This window comes from Gopherus flavomarginatus, chromosome 3 (assembly GCF_025201925.1).
Source record: "Gopherus flavomarginatus isolate rGopFla2 chromosome 3, rGopFla2.mat.asm, whole genome shotgun sequence".
In the NCBI taxonomy this organism is placed as follows: Eukaryota; Metazoa; Chordata; order Testudines; family Testudinidae; genus Gopherus; species Gopherus flavomarginatus.
In genome coordinates, this window is record NC_066619.1 from 100,752,529 (window position 1) to 100,776,700 (window position 24,172).

Below are 24,172 nucleotides of genomic sequence, written 5' to 3' on the forward strand. Positions count from 1 at the left end.
CGTTTTCCAAATTTGTATCAATTTTTCCAACTTCTCGTTTCTGGGGAAAAACACACCAAAACTCCCCCCAGAATTGAAATATTTTGTTTTCACATTTTCAGAATTAAACATTTTGATTTCTCAATTCAAAACAACTTTACATTTTGAAATTTCCTTTTAACTTTTTAAATTCTTTTTTAAACATTAAAAATGTTTTAAATCAAAACAAAGCATTTTGTTTTGGGCCAAACAAAATGTTTTATTTGACCCAGAACGGTTATTTTTCTTTTTCAGAATTGCTGAAGAACTAAAAAATCTATTATTTTGCCCAGCTCCCCTTCTGTCCTGCTCCCCTTCACCTGATTCTATTACTGCTCTCACCAATCGTGACTCCTCAAACAGGCCCTTCCTGGCATTCATGATCCCTTCTCCAGCTCATTCTACCCCTCTTTTCCACCACCCACAATTCATCTTCTTATCTGCCTGCTTCTCCAGCAGCCATTCTGCCTTCCTTACCTCTTACTCAATTCTCCTTGTTCCCTAGACTGAACCATGCTTTTATTCCTGCCCCTCCATCTCCTCCCCCTTCACCCTTCCATTCTGCTTCAGCCTTTTTGGTTTGTTTGTTTTGGGTTTTTTTTAAATCATCCCCATCCTTTAGCCTTTTTTTGCTATACCTCTTCTGTTCCAGCAGACAGCCCTCTTGAGGTTCATGGCTACCCTGACCTTTGAGCTGCAGAAATTATTTTACCCACTGGGTTCTTATTCTTAAATCTGCTTCTAATCCTCAACTATGCTGACCTGTGGTAAGGGGAGGAGGCGGATGCAAGGGGTTTATGACACAAAAACATGAAGGGGGAACAGAAACAATGTGAGGGCATGAGTCCACTGGCTGGGGACAAACAGGGGCAGGGCTATCACTGGGAGGGTGTCCATGCTTCCATATGTTGTTCCAGTATCTATAATTCCAGTGCTTGTGAGATGAAACCTCTTTCCTTGAGAAATACTCCTATCATTTCCCACCACCACTATCTACCATACATGCAAACACACCTGGGATGATGCCTATAGTAGAGCTGGGCAAATTTTTTGGGTTGAACAGTAAGTACATTTGCTGAAAAATGTAAATCAAATTAAGCACATAATTTTGTATGGATAAAAAATGAAAAAAATAAAAATAGAAAAAGGTGAAATGTTTTGATATTTTTAAATGAAACATTTTGATTTTTCATTTTGCAATTTAGCTAGATGTGTTTTTTAAAAGAGTAATAAACACCTGAAAACATAACAAAATAAAACAAAAAATTGAAAAATAATTGGTTTTGTTCAAAGAAAATGTTTTGTTTGATCCAAAATATTTTTTGTTTTGTTTTTTGTTTTGGCAAGAAAACATTTTTTTTTTCAGTTTCAGTTCACAACTAACAGGGTTGTTTTTTTAATTGTTTTTTAATTTTTCAGTTTAGCCACCAAACTGGAAAATCAATTTTTCTCTCAGCTCCAGCCTACAGAGCCTCTTCCAATGACTGCTGCTGCCTCCAGAGGAGAAGCGGGAAGGGAAGCGCCAACCCCAAAACACAGATAGGGCGTGTCATAAACAGATAGCTAAGGGTTAATGTCTCTTTCACCTGGAAAGGGGTAACAAAACACACCTGACCAGAGGACCAATCAGGAAACAAGACTTTTTCAAATCTGGGTGGAGGGAATTTTTGGGTGTGAGTTCTTTGTTCTTTGTCTTGTGTCTGACCCTCTCGGCTCTGAGAGTGATCTTTCTGTCTCCTGGCTTTCTAATCTTCTGTTTCCAAGTTGTAAGTACAAAGATAGGAAGACCATAGGTTTATATTGTTTTCTTTTGTATTTACATGGGTGTAGTTGCTGGAATGTGTTAAATTGTATTCTTTTTGGATAAGGCTGTTTACTCATTTTTTTCTTTTAAGCAAATGACCCTGTATTTGTTACCTTAATACAGAGAGACCATTTTTATGTCCTTTTCTTTCTTTTGTATATAAAGCTTTCTTTTTAAGACCTGTTGGAGTTTTTCTTTAGTAGGGACTCCAGGGAATTGAGTCTGCAGCTCACCAGGGAATTGGTGGGAGGAAGAAGTCAGGGGGAAAATCTCTTTGTGTTAGATTTACTAGCCTGACTTTGCATACCCTCTGGCTGAGGGAGGAAGAGAGATTAGCTCTCTCCGTACTTCTGTTTTCCAGGACTGGAAACAGGGAGGGTGGAGTCACTGTTTAGATTCACGGAGCTTGCTTCTGTATATCTCTCCAGGAACCCAGGGAGGGAACACCTGGAGGGGAAAGGGAAATGGTTTATTCTCCTTTGTTGTGAGACTCAAAGAATCTGAGTCTGGGGGTCCCCAGGGAAGGTTTTGGGGAGACCACAGTGAGCTAGGCACTGTAAATCCCTGGCTGGTGGCAGCTTTACCAGGTCCAAGCTGGTAACTAAGCTTGGAGGTTTTCATGCTAACACCCATATTTTGGACGCTAAGGTCCAGATCTGGGAAAAATGTTATGACAGGGGGCAAGAATATACTTCCAACAATATTTTACAGCCTTTCTAAAAATGACGTATTTTACAAATATTACTTTGAACATGCACAGAAAAGAGTGGTTATATGAGAGCTAATACCACCATCTATTGTGCCCCAGTCCTTAATTACTGTGGCACTATCCAGTTTCATATAGTTATGTAAGATGAGTTACTCTGCCACAAAAAAATGACCTTCAAACTCTGGAAATTTTACTGTTGGCATCATATCAGCGCTAGCAGAGAAAGATGTTATTCTAGACATCCTAGACCTGTACAGTACTCCATGAATTTTTTCTTTCTAAATTAGTCATTCTTGGCTGTTCACATAAGAAAAGCTATATAAAAAGCTATATTTTCTTTCCAATGAGAATGACATTAATAATGTGCTATCAGATCTTTTTGCATTTTACATGAGGCCAAATAAATGCCAGGACTTGGTATTTCTAGTGTTCAGCTCTTATTGACATTGGTTTATGGTCTTTCTTACCTATTTTAATGCAAGAAATAAATGTTTTAAAAGATTCTGTGAATGAGGTCAGTCTGCCCTGTGTTATTACATTTCTTATTGCTTCTGTTTTTCTGATATTGTTGTGGGTGACTCAAGGCTAGGCAGTAGGGAGAGGACCTTCATGGCCTACTACAGACCCTCTTGCAACCTGCTTGACCCCCTCTACCAACTCTTGTCAAGGAATTTCTTGATCTGCCACTAGGAAGTGACAGGACAGTGACTGATTCAAGGAAGGGGGGCTTCAAGTTTTTATGTCTTGTTTTTATTTATTGTCTCTCATTCATAATTTCTTCCCCAACAAAACAGTCAAACTGACTACATTGAATTTTCATAGCTGAACTGTCAGACAGTTACTGGAGGAGGGCCGACAATTATGTAACCTGCATTTTCTCCCTCCCCTTATTCTACCAATTGAAGGCCCTGATTCAGCAATCGACCAAAAAGAGAATATCCATAGGTTGTTCCTGTACATGAGTACATGGGTGTTCTTGTGGCAGTATCTTGTGCTAACCAGCCAGTAATTGGATTGAGAAATTTGTGCTTTTCTGCTGCTGTAAACTTTATCCTCTAAACAGGATATTTATTTCAGACAAAGGAGCAGCCCCCAGAGGGATTTCATCCTGGAGCAAATTAAAGAAATATTTTTTCTTTTTTAATGTGTCACTAAAATGCATATAAAAGAGTCCCTAATGACACACACCAAATCAGAGTAGTTCCCAAGTTGCTGATTGCTTCATTTATACAACAGGCTTAATAAAATGACTACAGGACCTTGTAAATAATTGTTCCTATATGTATTTTGCCCCTTTCATTCACAGCAGCAGCCTAACTGGCTCACTTTCCTTTAGTTCTTTGGGCCTCAACATTAATACAGAGAACAGAAATACCTGGAGCTGTGGGAAAGGCACTTGGTATTTAGCTGTCACTGCAAAGCCAGAGGGGGAGAGTAAACCCATATAATAGGGTGTGGCCACTCTAGAAAAATGTGATGATAGTCGTATTATATCAAGAGCTAGCATCAGTGTAGGTGCAAGCTGTTACTGTAGACAGAACTCAGGTAGTTTTACCACCGTGGGCAGTGGTGCTGGAACAATTTGTATAGTGGGGGTGCTGAGAGCCATTGAACCAAACTGTAAACCCTCTATATGTTGGAAACCACTTTGTCAGGCAGTGCGGCAGCACCTCTAGTTCCAGCACCTCTGGCTGTGGGTATGTCTAGCTAGACTGCAATCCCTAAGTGCGACTGCACTTTGAGCAGACATACCTGAGCTAACTAATACAGCTAGCTCGGGCCCCAGAATACTAAAGCCACTGCAGCATGAGCTTTAGCGTTGGCTCACCCCGTGACTAATTACCCAGGGCTCCAGACGGGCTAGTTCTCCCCACACTAAAGCACATGCTGCTACAACTTCACTGCTCCAGGACCCAAGATAACTAGATTAAAGCTAGCTCAAGTATGTCAGTTTAAGCTACAATCCCACCCTTTGATTGCTGTCTAGACATACCCTGCGCCACAAACATGCTCTGAAAAGCCTGAGGGTATGGCTACACTTGCAGCTGTACAGCGCTGGGAGTTAAACCTGTCTTCGTACAGCTGAGTAGGGAAAGCGCTGCAGTTTGTCCACACTGACAGCTGCCAGTGCACTGTCGTGGCCACATTTGCAGCATCTGCAGCGGCATTGGGAGTGGTGCATTATGGGCAGCTATCCCAGCGTTCAAGTGGCTGCAACGTGCTTTTCAAAAGAGGGGGGTAGGGTGGAGTGTGACAGGGAGCGTGGGGGGGAGAGAGAGTGGGTTTTTGGAGCCGACACTCTGTCAGCAGCTGCCTTGCAAGTTCTGACCCTCTGCCCCACCCCTCTCTCACTCACTGAAAGCAAATAGCCCTCTTTGTTTTTTTTCCTCACAGACCAGATAAGCAGCCGCTCCAAAACAGACCCCCCCCACCTGCCATGCTGCTTCTCTCCTCAAGCCCCTTCCTTCCCCCTCTCTTCAAGCAAACACTAGCTGTGGGCGTTCCAAAGGGAGCTCCCTGCCTCTGCTTTGTCACAGCAAACGGGAGCTGTGTTTGTTTTTTTTGACAAGCAGCTTCGGAAGCCCCGAGTTCACAACAAAACAAACAGAGGTATCACAACAAAACAAAGAGAGTTATCTTTACTTAAAAGGATTATGGGATGCTTCCGGAGGTCAGTTACAGCGTAGTAAGATTATTCCCTGTTTACACTGGCACCCCAGCGCTGCAGCAGCAGCGCTATACTCTTTATTCCTTTCGTAGAGGTGGAGTACAAGCAGCGCTGTAGCCATGGAGATACAGCACTGTATGTGCCTTGCCAGTGTGGACGGGGAGTGAGTTACAGCGCTATAAAGCCACCACCAGTGCTGCAACTCTCAAGTGTAACCAAGGCCTGAGCCTTGCCCCTACTAGCACTTACCCCATTGCTGCCACTGGTAGTAGTTGCTGTAACAGAGGGCCAGATTTTCAAATGCTCAGAACCCACAATTGGGCTAGACTTCCAAACGAGCTCAGTATCCAACATGCCGCATTCCTTTGGAAATCTGGCACACTTGGGCTCCCAGACAGGACTGAGACCTTCTGAAAATTGGGTTCCAGGAGAGGGTGCTGAGCACTTTGACAAATTCAGGCCTACAGGGACTCATTTTTCTAGTGTCTGTGTAAGACCAGAATCAGCCCCCATATTTTGAGGAATCACACCAAAAAGTTAGCTATTTAGTGTTTGCTTCTTCAAAACTTTTCTCAGACCCACAGCGGTGACATAAAAATAACAGTGAAAAATGGATATTTAGAATTATTCTCACTTCCTGTGTGAAGACATTAACACCACTGAGTAGTGAAGGCATGGCAGGTGAGAAGCCTAGGATGCTGTCTCCATGTAATTAATCAGGGTGACTTAAGCAGGGCCAGCATCTGGCAGCTTTTAATTGAAAATGCTTTTAGTGGGAGGCTAAAGAGCCTATAGCTGACTTGCGTTTGTGAGACTAACAAACCACACCTTTCTTAAGTAACCCTTCCGATTTGTTGTCCCATTTGGACATGTGTTATGAAAGTCTCAACGTCAAGCACTGGGACAGAGTTTCCATTGCATTACTTTTTTACTGTGCAGAAATTGATAAGCACTGACCGTCTCTGCCTTCAGACCCCTTCTGAAGATTTGCTTCTTCCTCTACGGCAATACATGTTAACCAGTACCAGTTAAGCTACCATCATCCTCAATGCATTCTTGTGCTGTCCATCTATTGACTATAAATAATTTGAGATAGGGACAGTATATTCTTCCTTTATGTTTTGTACAGCAACAATGTTAGTTTTTTGAACAACAAAGGCGCCAATCCTGCCAAAAATTTATGCAGGTGCTTAACTTTCAGCATGCAAGTAGTGCCATTGAAGTCAAATGTTTGCAGGATCAGGGCCTACGCTTAGAATGAAACCAAAGTTTATCTGAGATAAAAAACAAAATAGCTGAAGTATTCTACAGAAGGTTTTTTTAACCATGTGTGGATTGAAACAGAACAGGAGAAAGAGGTCTCTAACTTGTCTGGAGGAAAAAAATCAGTGAGGGAACTATTAAGGTTCAGAGATTGCCAACATTAATCTTATATGAGGTGGGGAGATTATACCTTTGATTGGACCAACTTCTGTTGGTGAGACAGACAAACTTTTGAGCTTACACAGAACCATACTCAAGAGTGGTGTCACAGCTATATACAAGCCTTGTCTCTCCAATAATTTGGGATCAACACGGCTACAAAAACACTGAGTACAACATTAATCTTATTCAAATGTGATTTGTTTTTGGCCAGCAAATTGTAGTTGTTTGGTATATTACATGCTGTCAGTACATGCAATTATCAGTGTATGCTGCCGCAGTAATGCATGCAGGGCTTCTTGAAAACAGGCTGACTGTCAGTACTGCTGCTTGTTAGTGAAATTTTCAGGACGCCTAAAACAATATGTAAACCAATTATAGCAGGGTAATGGAAGTTCTAAATGTCATCAAGCACTCTGTTTCCAATTAAGTCCCAATGCTGGTATGCAATAAGAAATATCCCTCACAGGGGCAGTATCTAGCATTTCATATGAATAACTTCCCCATTAAAAAAAATGCCACTAAACTGCAGCTGTAAAGGGGCAAAGCAAGAACAAGCCAATTAAATCCTTTTACTTGATTCCCAAAAAGAAGCTTCCTTCACATTTCCCAGGATCCTTACTTTGAAAAACAAAGTGAGGGTCAGGTTTAGTTATAGGACTATTGTTTTAAAATGATGGCGTAGGAAGGGGACCCTAACAGGAATAAGCCCGGCCTACTCCTGTAACATCAGAAAGGGAGCCACCTAGGATTCCATCATGGCAGGAGCAGGAGGAAAGCAGACTCTTCGGCAGCTGTGGGGTAGGGGAATAGGCACAAACACCCTAAAGATAGTTGTGGAGCAGACGGAAGACAGAGGAAGTACCTCCACTCCCAAAATACTGCAGTCCTTGGTGCAGAGGAGGGTAGTCACCAGCAACTCCCTCTCTTCCTAGAGATACTCAGCAGAGAAGGAGGAAGCACCAGTGGTAGACACAAAGAGCTGTGTACAATAAACATCATTTTCAGATTTCCTCAGCTATCACTTCAGTCAAAGTGGGAAGAGATGCAGGAAGGGAGCACTGCAGCTGCTTTCACTGGCTCTTGGAATCACCCACGTGAACTTTGAACTCCCTCACTCTCTTTCCTCTGCATGTAAGAAGGATTGTTTTTTCACTTCCTACAGGAGGGCAGTCCTTTGCTTACTGCCAGAAAAGCAGAAGAGATGAAGGGATTGTGTCTAACTAACCCCCATCTTTTCCTCCAGTCTCTCCTCCCTCTTGACAGAATTATGGAAATAATCCTTCCCTCCAAATCCCATCTTTATTGCAGCACCTTGGAGTCAGGTGGGGTTTGATGCTGTCCTCCCAGTTCTCTGCTGGCTGTAGCAGATCCTACTCTTGTTAACCCTCTTCTACCCTCCCCCATCACAGCTGCTTCAGATTCAGTCTACCCTGGGGGGACTTTCTCTGAGACATAGGGTATGTCTACACTGCGAAGTTGTCGACAAAACTTTTGTCTTTCACTGGTACTTAAAAAAGCCCCCCCCGCAAAAGACAAAAGTCTTGTCGATGCAAGTGGCAGTGTGAATGCTGCTTTGTGCTGCGGACAAAGCTAATACTGCTCACAGAGCTGGAAGTTTTTTGTCGGCAAAACTGCCGACAAAGTACTGACAAAGAGCATTTTCACAAGCTGACTTTTAGCGACAAGGCTGTGTTGCTAAAAGCTGCATGGTGTAGACAAGCCCACAGACTGGGATTGAAATTATTCCTGTGAGGGAAACGTAATCCCTGGGGTTCCTATAATCTCCTTCAAAATTATGAAACAATTTTAAATGGACTCACTTTGAGCTATCACTAACCTAGGCTCTGTTTGTTACAAAAGGAGAGAGAGAAATCCTATAAATACAACTAATACTTTATTTTTGAATGCTGTCACCTTTGTATGACCCCCATCTATTTAAATAACACTGACCATAGTTTCCTAGAAGATTCTCATAAAGAGAGTGTGTGGGCATTTCCTTACCCTGATATTCCATTTAGTTCTCTTTCACTGTTGAGAAACTCTGTTTCCTCCTCCATTTCTTGTTCAGTTACCATGCCATCTCCAGCATGCAGCTGTGAATGCACTTCCCATATACCATGACCACCAACAACCTGCAATAAAAGAGCATCTGTCCTTATGACGCTTGAATTCTTGTCCTCTTTCATCAGACTGTCTAAGGGAGAATATTCCTCTTGTTCAAATGATTTGTGAGGGTTCTCTTTTAGCTGAACTCCAGATTGTTTGTCATGGATCAATTCCTGGTCTAAAACTGTTTCTAGTTCTTTGACAGAATGTCCAGACCCTGAGTTCATTGTTTCTGTCCTGCTTGAAATTTCTTCAGGTGATATATCACTGGCTTCATTTTTGCCCAGCACTGTCCAACTGTGGTCTTGCACAGGGCTTTCAGGGGATCTCTTTTCATCGTCCAGTCTTTGAGGCAAAACAGAAGGACTTTTCTCTGCTAAATGAAAAGAACCCCATTCACTACTCAAAAAAGATTGCTGTTTACTTTCATTTATTATGGAGATTGACTGAAAGGTATCCGAGCAACCTGCTGAAAAGGCTTCATGAGACTCTGTTTGTTCAGCCACATTAGCTTCTCGAAATGCAAAATCACCTTCCTTTGTTTCAAGGATATCCTTCTTCACAGATCCATTTTCTTCAGCAGTAACAAGGATGTAATCCATCTCTAGTGCAGTCTGATCTTTGTTCACCTGTGTCCTCATATCTTCCTTACTCTCTGTACTTGTCAGTTCAGGGCTCTCAGTGGAATTTCTTCCATTCCCCTCATTATGAAAGGGGTCACTGGCAGCTTCTAAAATGAAAAACAAACAAAATTTTAGTTTTATCAGTTAGAAATTATTGTTTTTCAAATGAGTCCAGTAAAATAAACCCATTTTTATTTGATTTTGATAGCCTATGTTCTGTGTTAATTTATTCTTGAATTTTATATTAATTATTAATAATAAATATTATTATTTTATTTTTTATTTTGTGGTAGTGCCTAGAGGCCAGTGAGGCTGGGGTCCTTTATGCTAGGCATTATACAAATATGTGGTAAATGACTCTCCCTCCAGTTTTTGATCTAGCTACAATGAAGAGAATACAGGTCTTTCCAAGGTCCAGAGTTTCAGGAAGACACATATATTCCAAATGCCATTCAGTTAAAGTTTCACCATCCAGTAACTACACTGTATCTTACTGTTTAGTAGCAATACTCTTTCTCAGACATTTACTACTTTGTCCCATTACCTTATTTTATTAGACAGTGCATAATTTCTTACCATTGGGTGATCCTGTGACTCCACCTGCTGGTGAATCAGTATTACTTGTTTCTGCTTCATGTTCTAATCCTTTCGAGGTATCAGAGGATTCAGGCAACACTTCAGACTCTAATGGTAAAGATTCCAATGCATAGTCTTCCTGGTGGCACTCTGCAAATGTGTCAAATGACTGATCTTTGGTAATGCTGTCTTTGGGCTCCAAAAAGCCCATTTTATCTTTTTGAGGAGTAAGTGGAGATAATGGCACTTCCACTGAAACCTTGCCAGAAAACTGCTCCTTTAATGAAATCTCCTTTCCTCTGTCTCTGCTGTCAATGGCTTCTGTATTAAATGATACATCAGATGGAGAAGAGTACACCACTGGTGACTGTTCATTAGGTGATTCTTTAAACCAAGGATTATGACTCTCAAGCACATTTTCAGGTTCTTTTACTACATTGTCAGCATGCTGACTAACTGCAGCATCTCTATCATTATCATCCAGTGAGGTTTTTAAGAAGAGTGTCTGTTCGTCCGTTGCATCCCTTTCTACTGCTACTTTGTGTTTACTGTCTAATATTGTCAGTTTGCTCACTTCACCTAATGACTGGATGTTAGTGATTGAGGTATGGGAGCTATTTTCTATCCCAGTCTCATTCCCATCAACACACATGTCTGATATTTCTACTTTATCAATAGTCACTGCTGCATGGTCAATAGCAGGAATTTGGCCAGTTTCAGCTGAGACACTCAGATCTTTTATGCTTTCTTCCGAATTATCAAGGCGAAAGAAAGCAGTGGCAACTAAATGTCTCTGGGAGCAAACTGCATTGACAGAACCTGCAAGATTATTATTTTCATAGCAAGTATCTTTAAGATTTAAGGAAGCCATTCCTAAATCTTCAGCAGAGGAGCCTGCTGAATCCATTAGTTCAACAACTGGTTTCTTTTCTAAATCAGATTTTTTCAAGATATTTTCCTTTCTGAATTCAGAAGCTTCAAAAGCTTTAGGAGATATTAGTTGATCAGCCTGTGTTCCATCATTATTTTCTGGACTATTTCTATGAGGATATGTCTCTACTTCGTGAGTTACTAATTGCTGTTTAAAATCAAAGTCTGCTTCTTTGCTTATATTTGACATTGTGAGAACCAACTGACTAACTTTTCCTCCAGCCTCAGCCAAAGCATGAGTAGATTGTGAAGATGCATACTTAGCTTCATATTCTTGGCAAACATCAGGCCTTTTTGAGGCCTGTGAACTGCTGTCTTGGTCACAGTGACTTAATATATCAGGATTTTCACCATCAGCTTTCAAAATGAAAAGCTGTTCAGCATCAGTCCACAAATCAGGATCTACTGAGAATAGCTGATTACATTCCTGAGTCTTGTCCTGTAAAGTATATGGGGAACATGTAATTTGGGGAACTTCAGCTAACTCATTCCATCTCAGGCTTGACCTTTCTATCAATTTTTGGGATGAGTCATTTGCAATGAAAGCATTTTTGGGGGAGCTGCAAACTTCTAAAGTTCCAGTGGTATTCCATTGTTCTTGAACAAATAGATCTTTATTTGAAGTGTTGAGTATTACATCTACATTATCTCTTGAAAGATCAAGTATTAGATTTTCCTGGGCGAATGTGTTTGGCATATCTGGTTGCCACTTTTCTGAAAAAGGATTTTTAGAAGTATCTTGATCGCCATCAATTGTGACAAAAGGTTGCTCTTTTAAATCCCTTTCTTTCTTACCCAGTGCCAGTGGATCAGACAGTTTAAACTGTAGAATATCTGGATCAATTTGACTCTCGTGAATATTCCCGGAATGCACTATACTTTCATATTTCTCTTCATTAAAATACAAAGGGGGAGACTGATTTGTGTGGCTACCTGGATAAGCAGGATATGCATCTTTTAGTTCTTCACTTTGTACTGGTGCTCCCCAGGCATCAAGTTTATTGTTTGCTAATTGATTAGTTTCTAAACCATCATCTGAATTAGAATATTGCCCTTCTATTGGCTTGTATTTATGCGGTTGTGAATTCCACCATTCTGAATTGTCATCTGGAAATCCAAATGTTTCCATGGTGGACCTTTCATTTATTTCAGAATCAGCCTGCAATGATATATTCGATGTACCTGAATTATTTGAAGAATATTCTTTGTTATGTCCTGCTGCAGAAGTTGGGGCAATATAGTAATCCACTGTACATGAATTCCAAACATGTGGATGGTCTGGATTTTCATGGGAAGTATTCGCTTGAAATTCTCCCTGACTTGTTTCCCAACCACCTAAATATTCAAAAGCTTCACATGTACCATTGTTAGTTGTGTTCAAGTGTATAATATCCTGTTCCATTGATATATTCCAAGGTTTTACATTTTCAGAGTTTTTATTTAAGATGGCCATCTGAACCTCTTTCTCCAGTTCAGTTTCAGCATCTAAATTGTCTTCAGAACTCACTGCACTGGATTGTGCATAATCATGTTCTTTCGTTTCAGAAACTTTATGCTCATTTGCTTGATAGTTGGAATCTAACTCTATCACTGCCTGTGGGGCCTCTGAATTTTCAGAATCCTCAGTTGCTTCAGGACTTGATATAGAAGATGCTGTATCATCATCTATATGTGCATTCCAAAGATCTAAATTTTTAGGAACTCTGTGATCATTGTTCTCTTTAGATTCTTCCTTACTTTTATTCTCAAAGCCCCCTTTTTCAGGAACTTTTTCTAATTTATCATTGGTGATATTCCAAATGTCTTCACTTTCTCTATAATAGGTAGCTGGCAAGCTTCCCCAAACATGCACATTTGCAGAGGCATCACTTATATCAGGGCTTGTGGCACTGGACTGTGTATAATCATTTGTTGAACCACTCCATACATTATCCTCTTCACAATCACTTTTGATTTGTGTATCTCCTGGAAGGCTACTCATGGTGTTTGTCATTTCAAGAACCTCACTTATCTCAGGACTTCTTCTAGGAGACTGTGTATCTTCACACATGTGTGAATTGCAAACACCTAGAATTTGGGGAAAATCATGATGAGATGTGCTGTCAACATATTCCTCATCTGGAAGTTTGTTCCCAGATTCTAAACCTTCAGAAGCATCACTGCCCCAAGAATCCATTTCAGGTGATAATGAATTATCCACCATAGACATATTTGTAATGTCAGGCACTTCAGCAGATTCCGAAGAGGGACTCACTTGAATTTTAATCTGCAGAGTCTCGCTCATGAAAGGTGTTTCATGAGCATCACTTATATCTGGACTATGTTCAGAAAAACTTAATTCAAAACTGCAGATGTCTAAATTGCTACGAACTTCCTCACATAAACTCTCTTGAGCCTCTCTTAACACCTCTGGTGCTTCATTTATCAAAGGACTTGATGCAACTGATTGAGAGCTACTCTTCGCAGAGTCATTCCAGATATCTAGATTTTCAGGCACTATAGGAGAATAATTTTCTTGGCTATCCTCGCCTCTGTTATAACTTTTAGAGGCACTTCTCATCTTGGGACTTGTTGCACCCTCTGTAGCAGTACTTTCCTTATCAGTATTTGTAGGAAGTGATTGTGATATGTTACTTTGGCTGTAATTTTGTGGATGATAGAACTCTAAATGTCCAGAATGTCTTTCTTCCTCAGGACTTGTTGCAGAAGATTCTGCATTGTTCTGCAAAGGTCCTTTCCTCTGTTGCTGATTGGCAGGGTTAGATGGACAAGAAAAGGGCATATTTATTTCTGATTTCTCTGTTTCTAAAGCTTTGTAAATGTCACTGTTCCGTATTTTTTCTGGTGAGTTAGGAATTTCAGATGTTGATGTACTTTCTTCTGAATCTGTTATACATGATAGTTTAGATAACACTGATGGTGACACTTTGTTATCTTGCATGGTTGTGTTCCAAACATTGCTAATGGTTAGCTGTCCACTCATCTCATCCATTCTTTTATAGTCATCTATTCCTTGTTGAGAAGTACCAGAGATACCATTATTCTCCCATCCTGCCTGATGATTCTGTTGAAGGTGTACACTCCACAGATTCAACTGTGGCTCTGAAAGCTGAGTCCCCACCTCTGAATCTTTATTAATGCTTCCTTGTACTTGCCCATTAACCTCACTTTCTAAGTCACTTGCTTTCAAGTCCAAACCCATCTCTGAAGTTCTTGCAGATAACTGTGTATCCCCAAGGATGACCCTGTTCCATATTTCTACATTTTTTTCAGCTGCAGTTGGTTTGGTATTCAATCCACCATGTGGCTGAGATAAGTGGTTGACTGTTTGATTATACACCCGCATGACTCCAGTGTCCTCAGAACTAGAATAACTTTCACTGGTATTCTCATCACCTGAAAAATACTTAGTAGCTATTTGTTCTGAATTCAGTGAAACTGTACAAGTGTTTGGAAGAGCAGTAATCTCAGAGTTTTCTGCTTTTAACTGACTGACATTATTAAGAGACACATTCCACATTTCTGTGTTTCCTGAGCTTAGAAAAGGCATGCTTCTAGTGGATGGCTGTGGTAATGATTCCTTATCTGTTTCCTCCAATATTTTAGGTTCATCTGAATTTGAGTTAATCACTCCATCAAAAATTGTTTCTCTGTCAAAATGCTTGTCCTCATTTTCCCTTTCGTCCCCTATAAATGTAGGTGATATGTACGAATCAGATGTTGAATAATTGGTATCTGGTGGAGAAACAACTAAATCTTCACCTGCATTTGATGAACTGAAGTCTGAGCATCTATATGACAAGACAGAATCTTCCCATGGAACCAGAGTTTCCAGTACGTCTTTCTCTATGTCTTTTTCATACAGTTCCCAGATATCCATATTTTCAAATTGTTTTGGTCTACATTTAGTGTCACCTAATATATGTTGATTTTCTATGGCTAGATTTGAATTGTTCTGCACATTATCAATACTGGACTTTGTATTTTCAAATGTGCTGTATTCTTCACCTGGATAAGCTCTCCCTTTGTTCCAGGCTTCTAAAGATATTTCATTGTTTGGGTTTTCAGACTCATTTTCTGCAGCGATTTCTGAAGAATATGGAAGACTAGTTTTGGACATGGCCCAGGCTTCAAGACTCCTCACGGAAGTTTGATCAGTGTCCAGTTTCGGCATACTCCATACATTTTCTGAGGGCTTAGTGCCATCTTCTTGATCAAACTCTGTCCAAACATCATAAGATTCTGTATCGAGTTGTCCACTTTCACCTACAGTGTTACACCATGGAGCTGATGTCACTGGGGTCAGTTGACTGGACTTCCACAAATCAGTAAATGCTTCCATTTGTTGCTTTGTCTCCTCTAAAGATGCACTTTGCTCATTTGAGTGTTCAGTGGTTTTCTTCTGCAGCTCTAAGCTATGTTTATCTCGGACAGGGTTAAACTGATTCTCCCACAGACCTATTCTTGAATATTCCATCTGCCTTGGTAGTTTTTGCAGGAATACAGAATCTGAGGCTCTTCTATCAAAGTGCTCCCGAAGTAATGGACTTGCTTTACGATCTTTCCATGAATCAGGGCTTTGAAATACAGATTCCTGTTCACTTGAACTCCACGCATCAGCATTTTTAGAATCCAATTCAAAACCATCCCACCAGCTTCCGTACCTAGCACGTGACTGAGAATAGCTTGCACTATCTATTTCATTAATTTTTTTAATTACATCTTGTGGAAAAAACAAAGGTGGTCCATTATCTAATGGTGAGCTTTCTACAAGACTGTTCATAGGAGTTGGTGGAATTCTTGTTTCAACATTTTTCGACACCCCAGGCGAAAAAGAATCATCTTCTACTAAATCTGTCAAACTTGAAGTTTTTTCAGACAAATCTCCAGGATTTTCTTGCCTAAATCCATCATCAAATTCTACTAAATTGTCTTCTTCATTTGTAGTCATTAGTAAATTGGTTGAATAATTAGCCGTGTCATTTTCTGATAGATTTGTCTCATCAAGTTCTTTCTGCACAATAGGTGGTTGTCCTTCTGATGAATCACTATTCAGGAAGAAGTCATCTGCTGGGGAATAATCAACAGAATGAGAAGAAGATTCAGATCGAATTGTAACCATAGGTGCTAGATCAAAACTGAAAAGATCGAAGTTATCACTGTTGTTTCTAGACTGAGGTGGTTGTTCTTCTGGTATTGCCCCTTCAGGAATGGGGCTATAGGAATCAAAACCTGGAAGGAGACTGTGATGAGCACCTTCTGCAACGGGGCTATCATCACTGAGAAAAACTGAGCTCTCCTTGGAAGACCGGCTGCTTCTAATGGTAGCCAATCCACTGTCTGGACTCACAAGGTCTATATTAACATCAGCATGGGCTTGAATAGAGCCATTGAGATCTTGAGGATTTTCTATAAAGTTGACAGAACTGGGCTGTGGTTCTATGTCAGAACCATATAGCTCCATGATACCAGAAGATCCCTGTGAAAGCGGAGCACTCCCAGCAACAGCTTCAGTAGAAGAAGTTCTGCTGTTTGATACCATTTCTGGCTGTCTCCTGTTAATAACTTCTTTAATTATTAGAAAAATTTGATCACCAGTCACCAAAGTATTGTCTTGGTGATAAACGAGGAATTGGTCACATCCACATTCTAAAGGATCCAACTCCAGGCAAGGATTCTGACATTCTTCTAATTCACAGCAAATCTGTTGGAAAATACAGTAGTTTCAAAAAGTCATTGTAAGAATAGTTACAAATGTATACTAATAGTTTTACTGCCCACCTATTCTTGTCTGTTGATTTCTCAGCTGTCTTGCTTTACCTATCTTTTTAATGAACGTTGAACACACTAATCCCCTTAAACTCAAGGAGCAAAGAGTCCTGTGGCACCTTACAGACTAACAGACGTATTGGAGCATGAGTTTTTGTGGGCGAATACCCACTTCGTTGGATGCAAGAAGATCACTGCATAACATTTATTATTTAATTAACAAATAAACTAAGATTTTTGTTTGCTATTCTAGGAAAGCTGACAAAAATCTGTAAAAGGTGAAAAAGAAACTGAATACTCCCAGAAAGTGTTAAAGAAATGCATTTCTACACCAATGGAGGGAAGTACTTATTTAGGCCACTGTCCTGGAATCAGATCCATGTCTGTGAGCTCCTGGGACGGTACAAAGTCTCCTCAAAGTCAAGTGGGCTCCACCCTGGTACAAGGCTCTGCCCATGCAGATCCAGTTGTGGGATTAGCACCTCAGTGTGCACTGCACTTAAAATCATTTAAAAACAAGTCTAGAATACTAAAAATCATTTTCATTTAATAGTAACTACTATATGGTGCTCAAAGATCCAGTGAAGTATTTATACTATTCATAACATAAAATCAAAACCTTGAGTCAGAACCCTTTCACATTTTGAACAGGTAGCAGGAGTCTGATTTAAATCCCTGGATCTCAACCAATTCCAGTCGTCTGGTTTACAGGTTGGAACCAAAACTAGAAATTTGTTTCTTCCATTTCTGTTTTTGATGTGGCCAAAATTATCTTGTGGGATTTTCACCTAAGATGAAGAAAATCTTACAAGATGGGCTCAGAGTGGAGCTCAGAAGCACTTCCTCCATTTTCGACCAAAATTTTTGTTGCTATTAAAACCTAAATTCAAATCAGAATCTGAACTTTATCTTATATCTAATCCAAATCTAATCATGAAAACAATGGTTTTTCTCTCATTTATATTGTATGTGTGTTCACAACCGAGTGATCAGATTGCCATGAATTGGCCACAATGAAACACACAATCAAGTTAAATCAACACAAACATGTTCTGAACATTTTTTAATGAAAAGTCATCTGTACATCCCCCTTCTCTTTCTTTTGACCACTGGATCTTGCTGTATGAGTGCTCTGGAACAGTGACAAATACAGTAGTGCTTTGTTATGCAATGCATAAATAATCCAAGAGATGATGTGGTAATATCTTTTATTTGACCAATTTTTGCTGGAAGAAGGAACAAGCTGAAATCTGAGGAAGAGCTCTGTGAAGCTTAAAAGCATCTTTCTCCCGTCTTCCATAAACAGAAGATGGTCTAATAAAAGATACTGCATCACCCACTTTAACGCTCTCATATGCTGGGCCCAACATAGCTTCAGCAATACTCCAAACATAAATAATGCAAAAAGTGACAAAGAGTCCTGTGGCAGCTTATAGACTTTCAGATGTATTGGAGCATAAGCTTTCGAAAGCTCATGCTCCAATATGTCTGTTTGTCTATAAGGTGCTACAGGACTCTTTGTTGCTTTTTACAGATCCAGACTAACCCGGCTACCCCTCTGATACATAAATAATACAGTCATTCTATATCCATGACAATAAAATGTTGTAGCACCCACACCATCACATGTTGGGTTATTCAGCATTTAACCCATTTAATTATACAATAACTATTTTCAAGCACACTCAGTTAGGAAGGACAATGTTTCATTCTTTCTTTATAGTACTTACTTGATTGCATAGCTCTAAGTTTTCTGAGTACACCACTATCTGTCGCTTAGTCTGCTCGTCCTCTGATAAATAGTTGGCCAAAATCACAAGAACATCAAAACCATATTTATCTATAAATCCTTTCAGGTCACCAGTGATATTCCTATGAAATATGCAATCCTGGAATATGACAAGAAATTATATATTAAAGGATTTGATAGCTTTATTCCTAGAACTCATCATCAAAGATATACTGGTTTCTACAAAACTTCTGTTAAGAAGAGTCTGGGGTGAGAGACAGACACTCTATAGCTAGATGGTTAGGGAACTGACCTGGGATGTGGGACATTTTCTGTTCTTTCTCATTCAGAACTGAATTTTTCATCCTACAGCACTCAAAATCAAGAATAACAGAGACTTGACCCTGGGTCTCCCACATCAGTGCCTTAACCATCAGGATACCTGTGCACACATGCATGAGTCTTTTTTTTTGAAAATATTTGAGAGTTTTTGGTTTTGTTTGCATTGGAATGAAAACAAATTCTGAAACCTTGAAAATTTTCATAAAATGGAATTGTCATCCTCCGGGCAACTCTATTTATTTCCCTTGCTCTTCAGAGCTGAATGTTTGGGTGAGCCATCAATCATGTTAAAGTACAAGTCAGTGTGGTAGCATGGGTATAACTGAGAGCAGAAACATATCCTAATCGTTATAACCACTATCACCAACCTTAACAAAGTCTAATAACTGTTGTGATTTCAAGAACCATCCTCACAGCACAATTAAAAGACACATTACTTTTCATAATTTGTGTTCACCGTTTGCAGTATATCTACCCTCTTAGAAGTTTGCAATTATCCTTGCCTTACCTTATCTATTAATCTGATTTGTTATTGTAGGGCTGCTTATGAGCAATGGGCTGCTGCAATGTCCAGAATGGAAACAAATGTTTCCAAAACATTTAGATATAAAGGATTTATAGATTTTTGTCATAATATTACATTTAAAATAACGATGTTAACAGAATGTTATTAAGGTTGCAAAGAGATATGTTAACAGGTTCTATAAGAAACAGATGTGACACAATTTAGTTTTAAAATTTGTACACAAGAGTGGCTATCATAATTCATTGAATAGCAAATACACATAATTAAGAAGAAGAAAATTGCACCAAATACTATTGGGCTAGATTCTCATTTATTTAAGGCCCCTCTAAACCACTTTGACACTGTAAATGGGCTTTAAAGTAGGTCTAAATATACAAAATTAAACTACAAAATTATGTTGACCTAATTTACGGCACTGTAAAGCCACTGCAGTAATTAAACCACTTTTGCATGACTACACTACTCTCCTTCTGTCAGCAGTGAATGTTCTAACCAGGGTATTTGAGTGGATTTAGTTGCCTTATGTCAACTTAACTCCGTAGTGCAGACCAGGCCTTATATTTTCCAACACAAACCAGGTGTAGCTCTTTCAAGTGTTGGTAACAGAAACACATGCAGTACTTATGATCTCTGTCTTTCTTTAGTTCTCAGTTCTGACAGCCACTCAGTGAAATAATGAGCAAAGTCTGAGAAAACATTTGTATTCTTCCCTTATGCTTGTGCTATTTGTATTTGAGATAATTTATTGTTGTCTTCTAGCTAAGCACAATGTCGTATGCTGTGATGGTTCTTCTGTTGCTGCTAAGCTATGCTGTCGCTGAATAAACAGTTGTTCATCATCAGTACAGAACAACTGTATATACACGTTGGCATTTTATTCCCACTCCCAATTCCCCAGCCCCCATCTGACTTCTCCCTGATAAATTGCTATTTTGGTTACATGTATACAAATACTATTTATTAATCTGCCCAAACGTGTTCAAAAATGTGTTTCATCTTCCCTTAAGTTAAAATTAAAACAAAAAACTCTTTTTGTCAACTGTTGAATGTAGAAAAACAATATTTTTACTTTGTAAAGATGCATGTCCATCTTGCTATCTGTATGATACGTAACAATGAGATTCAATGAGTGTTAGGATTGCTACACAATGAACACTGAGTGTTAGAACAATGAGTGTTACTAGGATTGCTACACAAACTGATGGTAGCATCCTATTTTTGGGCATCCATACCAGGTTCCAAGACACTTACATCACAAATAGTGCACAATGGCAAAAAGCCATGAGAGACTGTGGTAAAATGGTCTGAATTTCCAAAATAAACAGATTGTACATCTATTATCCTTTCTGAGGGCCAACTTGTCAGATGTGCTGAAAAAGCCCAGCGTGCACCTATGGGGGGGGAGCATGACTTTCTACCACCTTTTTGCTCCTGGGGGCAGCCAGGGGCCATTGCAATCTCTAGTGCAACTTACAGCCTGAAGACCACATAAGTCACATGGGTTCATAAAAAATCTCCTAGAGGATTGTATACAGTCAATGATTGCAGTCATGCATCCTATGCCAAGGGGCAGCTGGAAGGTGCTGACAAAGAGCTGGCTATGCAGACTCAAAATCATCTAAGGATTCTCCCACAGTAGGAAAGAGTCCTGTGGCACCTTATAGACTAACAGACGTTTTGGAGCATGAGCTTTCGTGGGTGAATACCCACTTCGTCAGATGCATACATTCACCCACGAAAGCTCATGCTCCAAAACGTCTATAGTCTATAAGGTGTCACAGGACTCTTTGCTACTTTTACAGATCCAGACTAATACGGCTACCCCTCAGATACTTCCCACAGCAGGGACTTTTCAGTTTATAGTCCCGCCCCCTCCCTTTACGCTTCTGGAGCAGCATAAAGGGGACTTAACATGGGCCAGAATCTGGCCTGCAGCCTGTTTGTTGGCCATACAAAATAACATTAGTTAATTAGGGCACTAAATTATGTTTCAATCCTGGACCTCATACTAACATTCCTTTTTAGTTTTTATTATTGGATTTTTCTCACGGGAGTTGTAAAGGAGTTATTAAACATTCTTTAGAGAATAAAATGATCCAATTTAACAAGAAGCTAAACGAAGATGGATTTGATTGTCAGAATTCCTATCTCCATTGGAGCAGCAAGAGAAGACAGCAGAATTGTCAACAGGCTTTAGACTGAACCACATTACTACAAACTGTGAATGGTCAATATTATACATGTCATTACAGATGCTCTGACCAAAATTGGCCAGGTACTATATGTTAGATTCATGCTCTGAAGTCTGGAGTCAAGCATTCCTTGTTGACAGTGTCATCAGAGGTGCCAAGGATTGAAAGAAGCATGAGGATGAACTATAAAGATACTATCCCTAGACATTTTCCCTCTCCAGTTCAGGGATGAGCAACACCAGGAGGTCAGTGTGCCCACCATTTGCTCTCAACCTCTTGTGCAGATAAAGAGAGGATTGTATCAGCTGACTGGGATTCTTTCTGTCTTTCCAGTCATGATTTAGGAATATCAATATGGCAACTTTAATTATTTTAAATGGCACTAAATAAGTTTTAAAATACAGAAGCTGGATACCTTGATTCAGAAAATAATAGTCTAGTCATACTTTTTTTTTCTCATCACAGGAAAGGTTGTGGGGAGTGGAGTGCAACCAGACAGCTGGATTTAGCTCCTTGATTCCTGGGATTAGGTTTGGCCCTGATGCAACTTATTGTTATTATTATTTATTTGTATTACCATATGACTAGGAGCCCTAGTCATGCACCAGGACCCCAGTGTGCTAGGCACTGTACAAACACAGATCAAAAGACAGCCTCAGTCCCAAAGAGCTTACAATCTAAGTATAAAACAAGAGACAAGCAGATGGGGGAGTACAAGGATACTATGAGACAATATTGGCCAGCATGATAGGCTGTGATCTAAGCACAACCTACCCATTGTCAAGTTGTTTGTAGACACCAGTGCAACTGATTTAAAATAAATGAATGGATTTATATCAGTGATACTGAGGACAGAATTTGGCCAAAGGGTGCCAGATTGAACACAAGCTTCCAAGGTCAGGAGCATCTCTGGGAAGACTGAGATAAGGCTGTGTGAATAGCCTGAGCCTAGGTTTGGGAACCATTGCACATTTCTAATAGAACTGAACTCCAATCCCCTCTTGATTTCAAATGGGTTATGCAAACTGCTCACACAGCCCTAATATAAACACAAACATTCTAACTGAAACCATTCTGATTTATGCTAGCCAATTTCCATTATTATGTTTAAAAGATTCAGTATTAATAAATTATGGAAATGTTGACAGGAAAATGATTCATGAGAACATAAAATGCATAAATTATAAATGTTATTTATTCACTTTTTTGTCATTCACTCTATAACTGGTAAACAAAGATGTTTTTCCATTTTTGCCACAAATTGGTTTTCTATTTATTTTCATCAGGCATCCATAGAACTTGTGGGATTTAATATTTAGGGCCTGATTATCATTTACACTAGATCCTCTTTGCACCTACCTAGCAGTGTAAAGGAGGTCTTAAAGTGCATATAAATTTTAAAAAAAATTGCCTCAGTACGCTCCTATTCTGAATTCTACCATCCTAATACGGTCTGAAACTAAGATTCTCAATCACAAAAGACATTAATTCCATCTGAGAGGAAGACTAAAAGTTATGAAATCGTTACTGTAGGGGAGCAGCAAAAATGGAAATGGAAATACTCATTTTTGCAACTTCAAAGGTGTTTTAACTAAATGGATCTAGCTAATTACACTGCCCTCAGAGCTTTTTTGTGTCTGATTCTGTACTATAATAAACATATATTTCTTCAACTTTCATAAATTGTATGATATGGGTGTAGCCCACGGGTGGGCAAACTACTACATTTTAATCTGGCTCTCAAGCTCCTGCAGGGGAGCAGAGTCTGAGGTTTACCCTGCTCCACATGTGCCATGGCTCTGCGTGGCTATTGGAAGCAACAGCATGTCCCCCCTCTGGCTCCTATGTGTAGGGGCAGCCAGGGGGTTCTGCACGCTGTCCCCACTCCAAGCACTGCATCCATAGTTCCCATTGGCTGGCAACCATGGCCAATGGGAGCTACAGGGGTGGCGCCTGAGGACAAGGCAGTGTGCAGAGATGCCTGGCCGTGCCTCTGCATAGGACCCAGAGGCGGGACATGCCGTTGCTTCCAGGAGCTGCTTGAGGTAAGCGCCACCCAGAGCCTGCACCCCTGCCCCCCTCCAGTGCCTCACCTCACTGCCCCAGCCATGATCCCCCTCCTGCCCTCTGAATCCCTTGGTCCCTCCCTTCTGCACCCCAGAGCCTGCACTCCAGGCGGAGCCATCACACCCACACCCCAACCCCAGCCCAGAGCCCCCTCCCACATCATGAACTCCTCATTTCTGGCTCACAGTCCCAGCCAGAGCCCTCACCCCCTCCAACACCCCAACCCCCAATTTCATGAGCATTCATGGCCCACTATACAATTTCCCTACCCAGATATGGTCCTTGGGCCAAAAAGTTTGCCCGCCCCTGTTGTAGCCAGTTTGGTAATTTTGGGAAGTCTGACTGTACCATTTACGTATTCTGGTTCATACTATAAAATTGCTGTATAATGGAAGGCCTCTCTGTCGCTGAGGATCCACCTTTGCTGGTTAGCCTTTAGGCATATATCTCCCAGACCAGAGACAATACCTCATAGTTAAAGATTATCAGTGCCTGAATAGGCCTTCCTTGGGGAGAACAAAAGAATAATTGTCTCCTAGGGGGTAACCAATTCTCCTTCAACAGGTAGTTGGGAAGAACCTTACCAAGGACAGAACAAAGATACCAAGGTGGTGATACTATCTTGTAAAAATGACTCACAAGAGTAAGACCCAGGGAAACACACAGGAATTTTGGAGAAGAGGATGGT

General features: G+C 40.2%; 1 protein-coding gene across 7 annotated transcripts in view; it reads right to left on the reverse strand.

Annotated features, from left to right (window-relative positions):
* PRUNE2 (prune homolog 2 with BCH domain) overlaps nucleotides 1-24,172 on the reverse strand; it is a 356,369-nt gene that overhangs the window by 261,632 nt on the left and 70,565 nt on the right. For 5 of the 7 annotated variants that reach the window (XR_007773157.1, XR_007773158.1, XM_050944083.1 and 2 more), the window contains exon 1: nucleotides 8,626-9,044. Coding sequence is in view for 5 of the 7 variants with exons in the window: in XM_050944083.1 (XP_050800040.1) it covers nucleotides 8,626-8,957 (332 nt within the window). In the remaining 2 variants the exon portion in view is untranslated. Of the gene's footprint in view, nucleotides 1-8,625; nucleotides 9,461-9,929; nucleotides 16,564-18,358; nucleotides 18,518-24,172 lie in introns of those variants that run through there. The other 2 variants (XM_050944080.1, XM_050944084.1) reach the window with 2 other exon arrangements.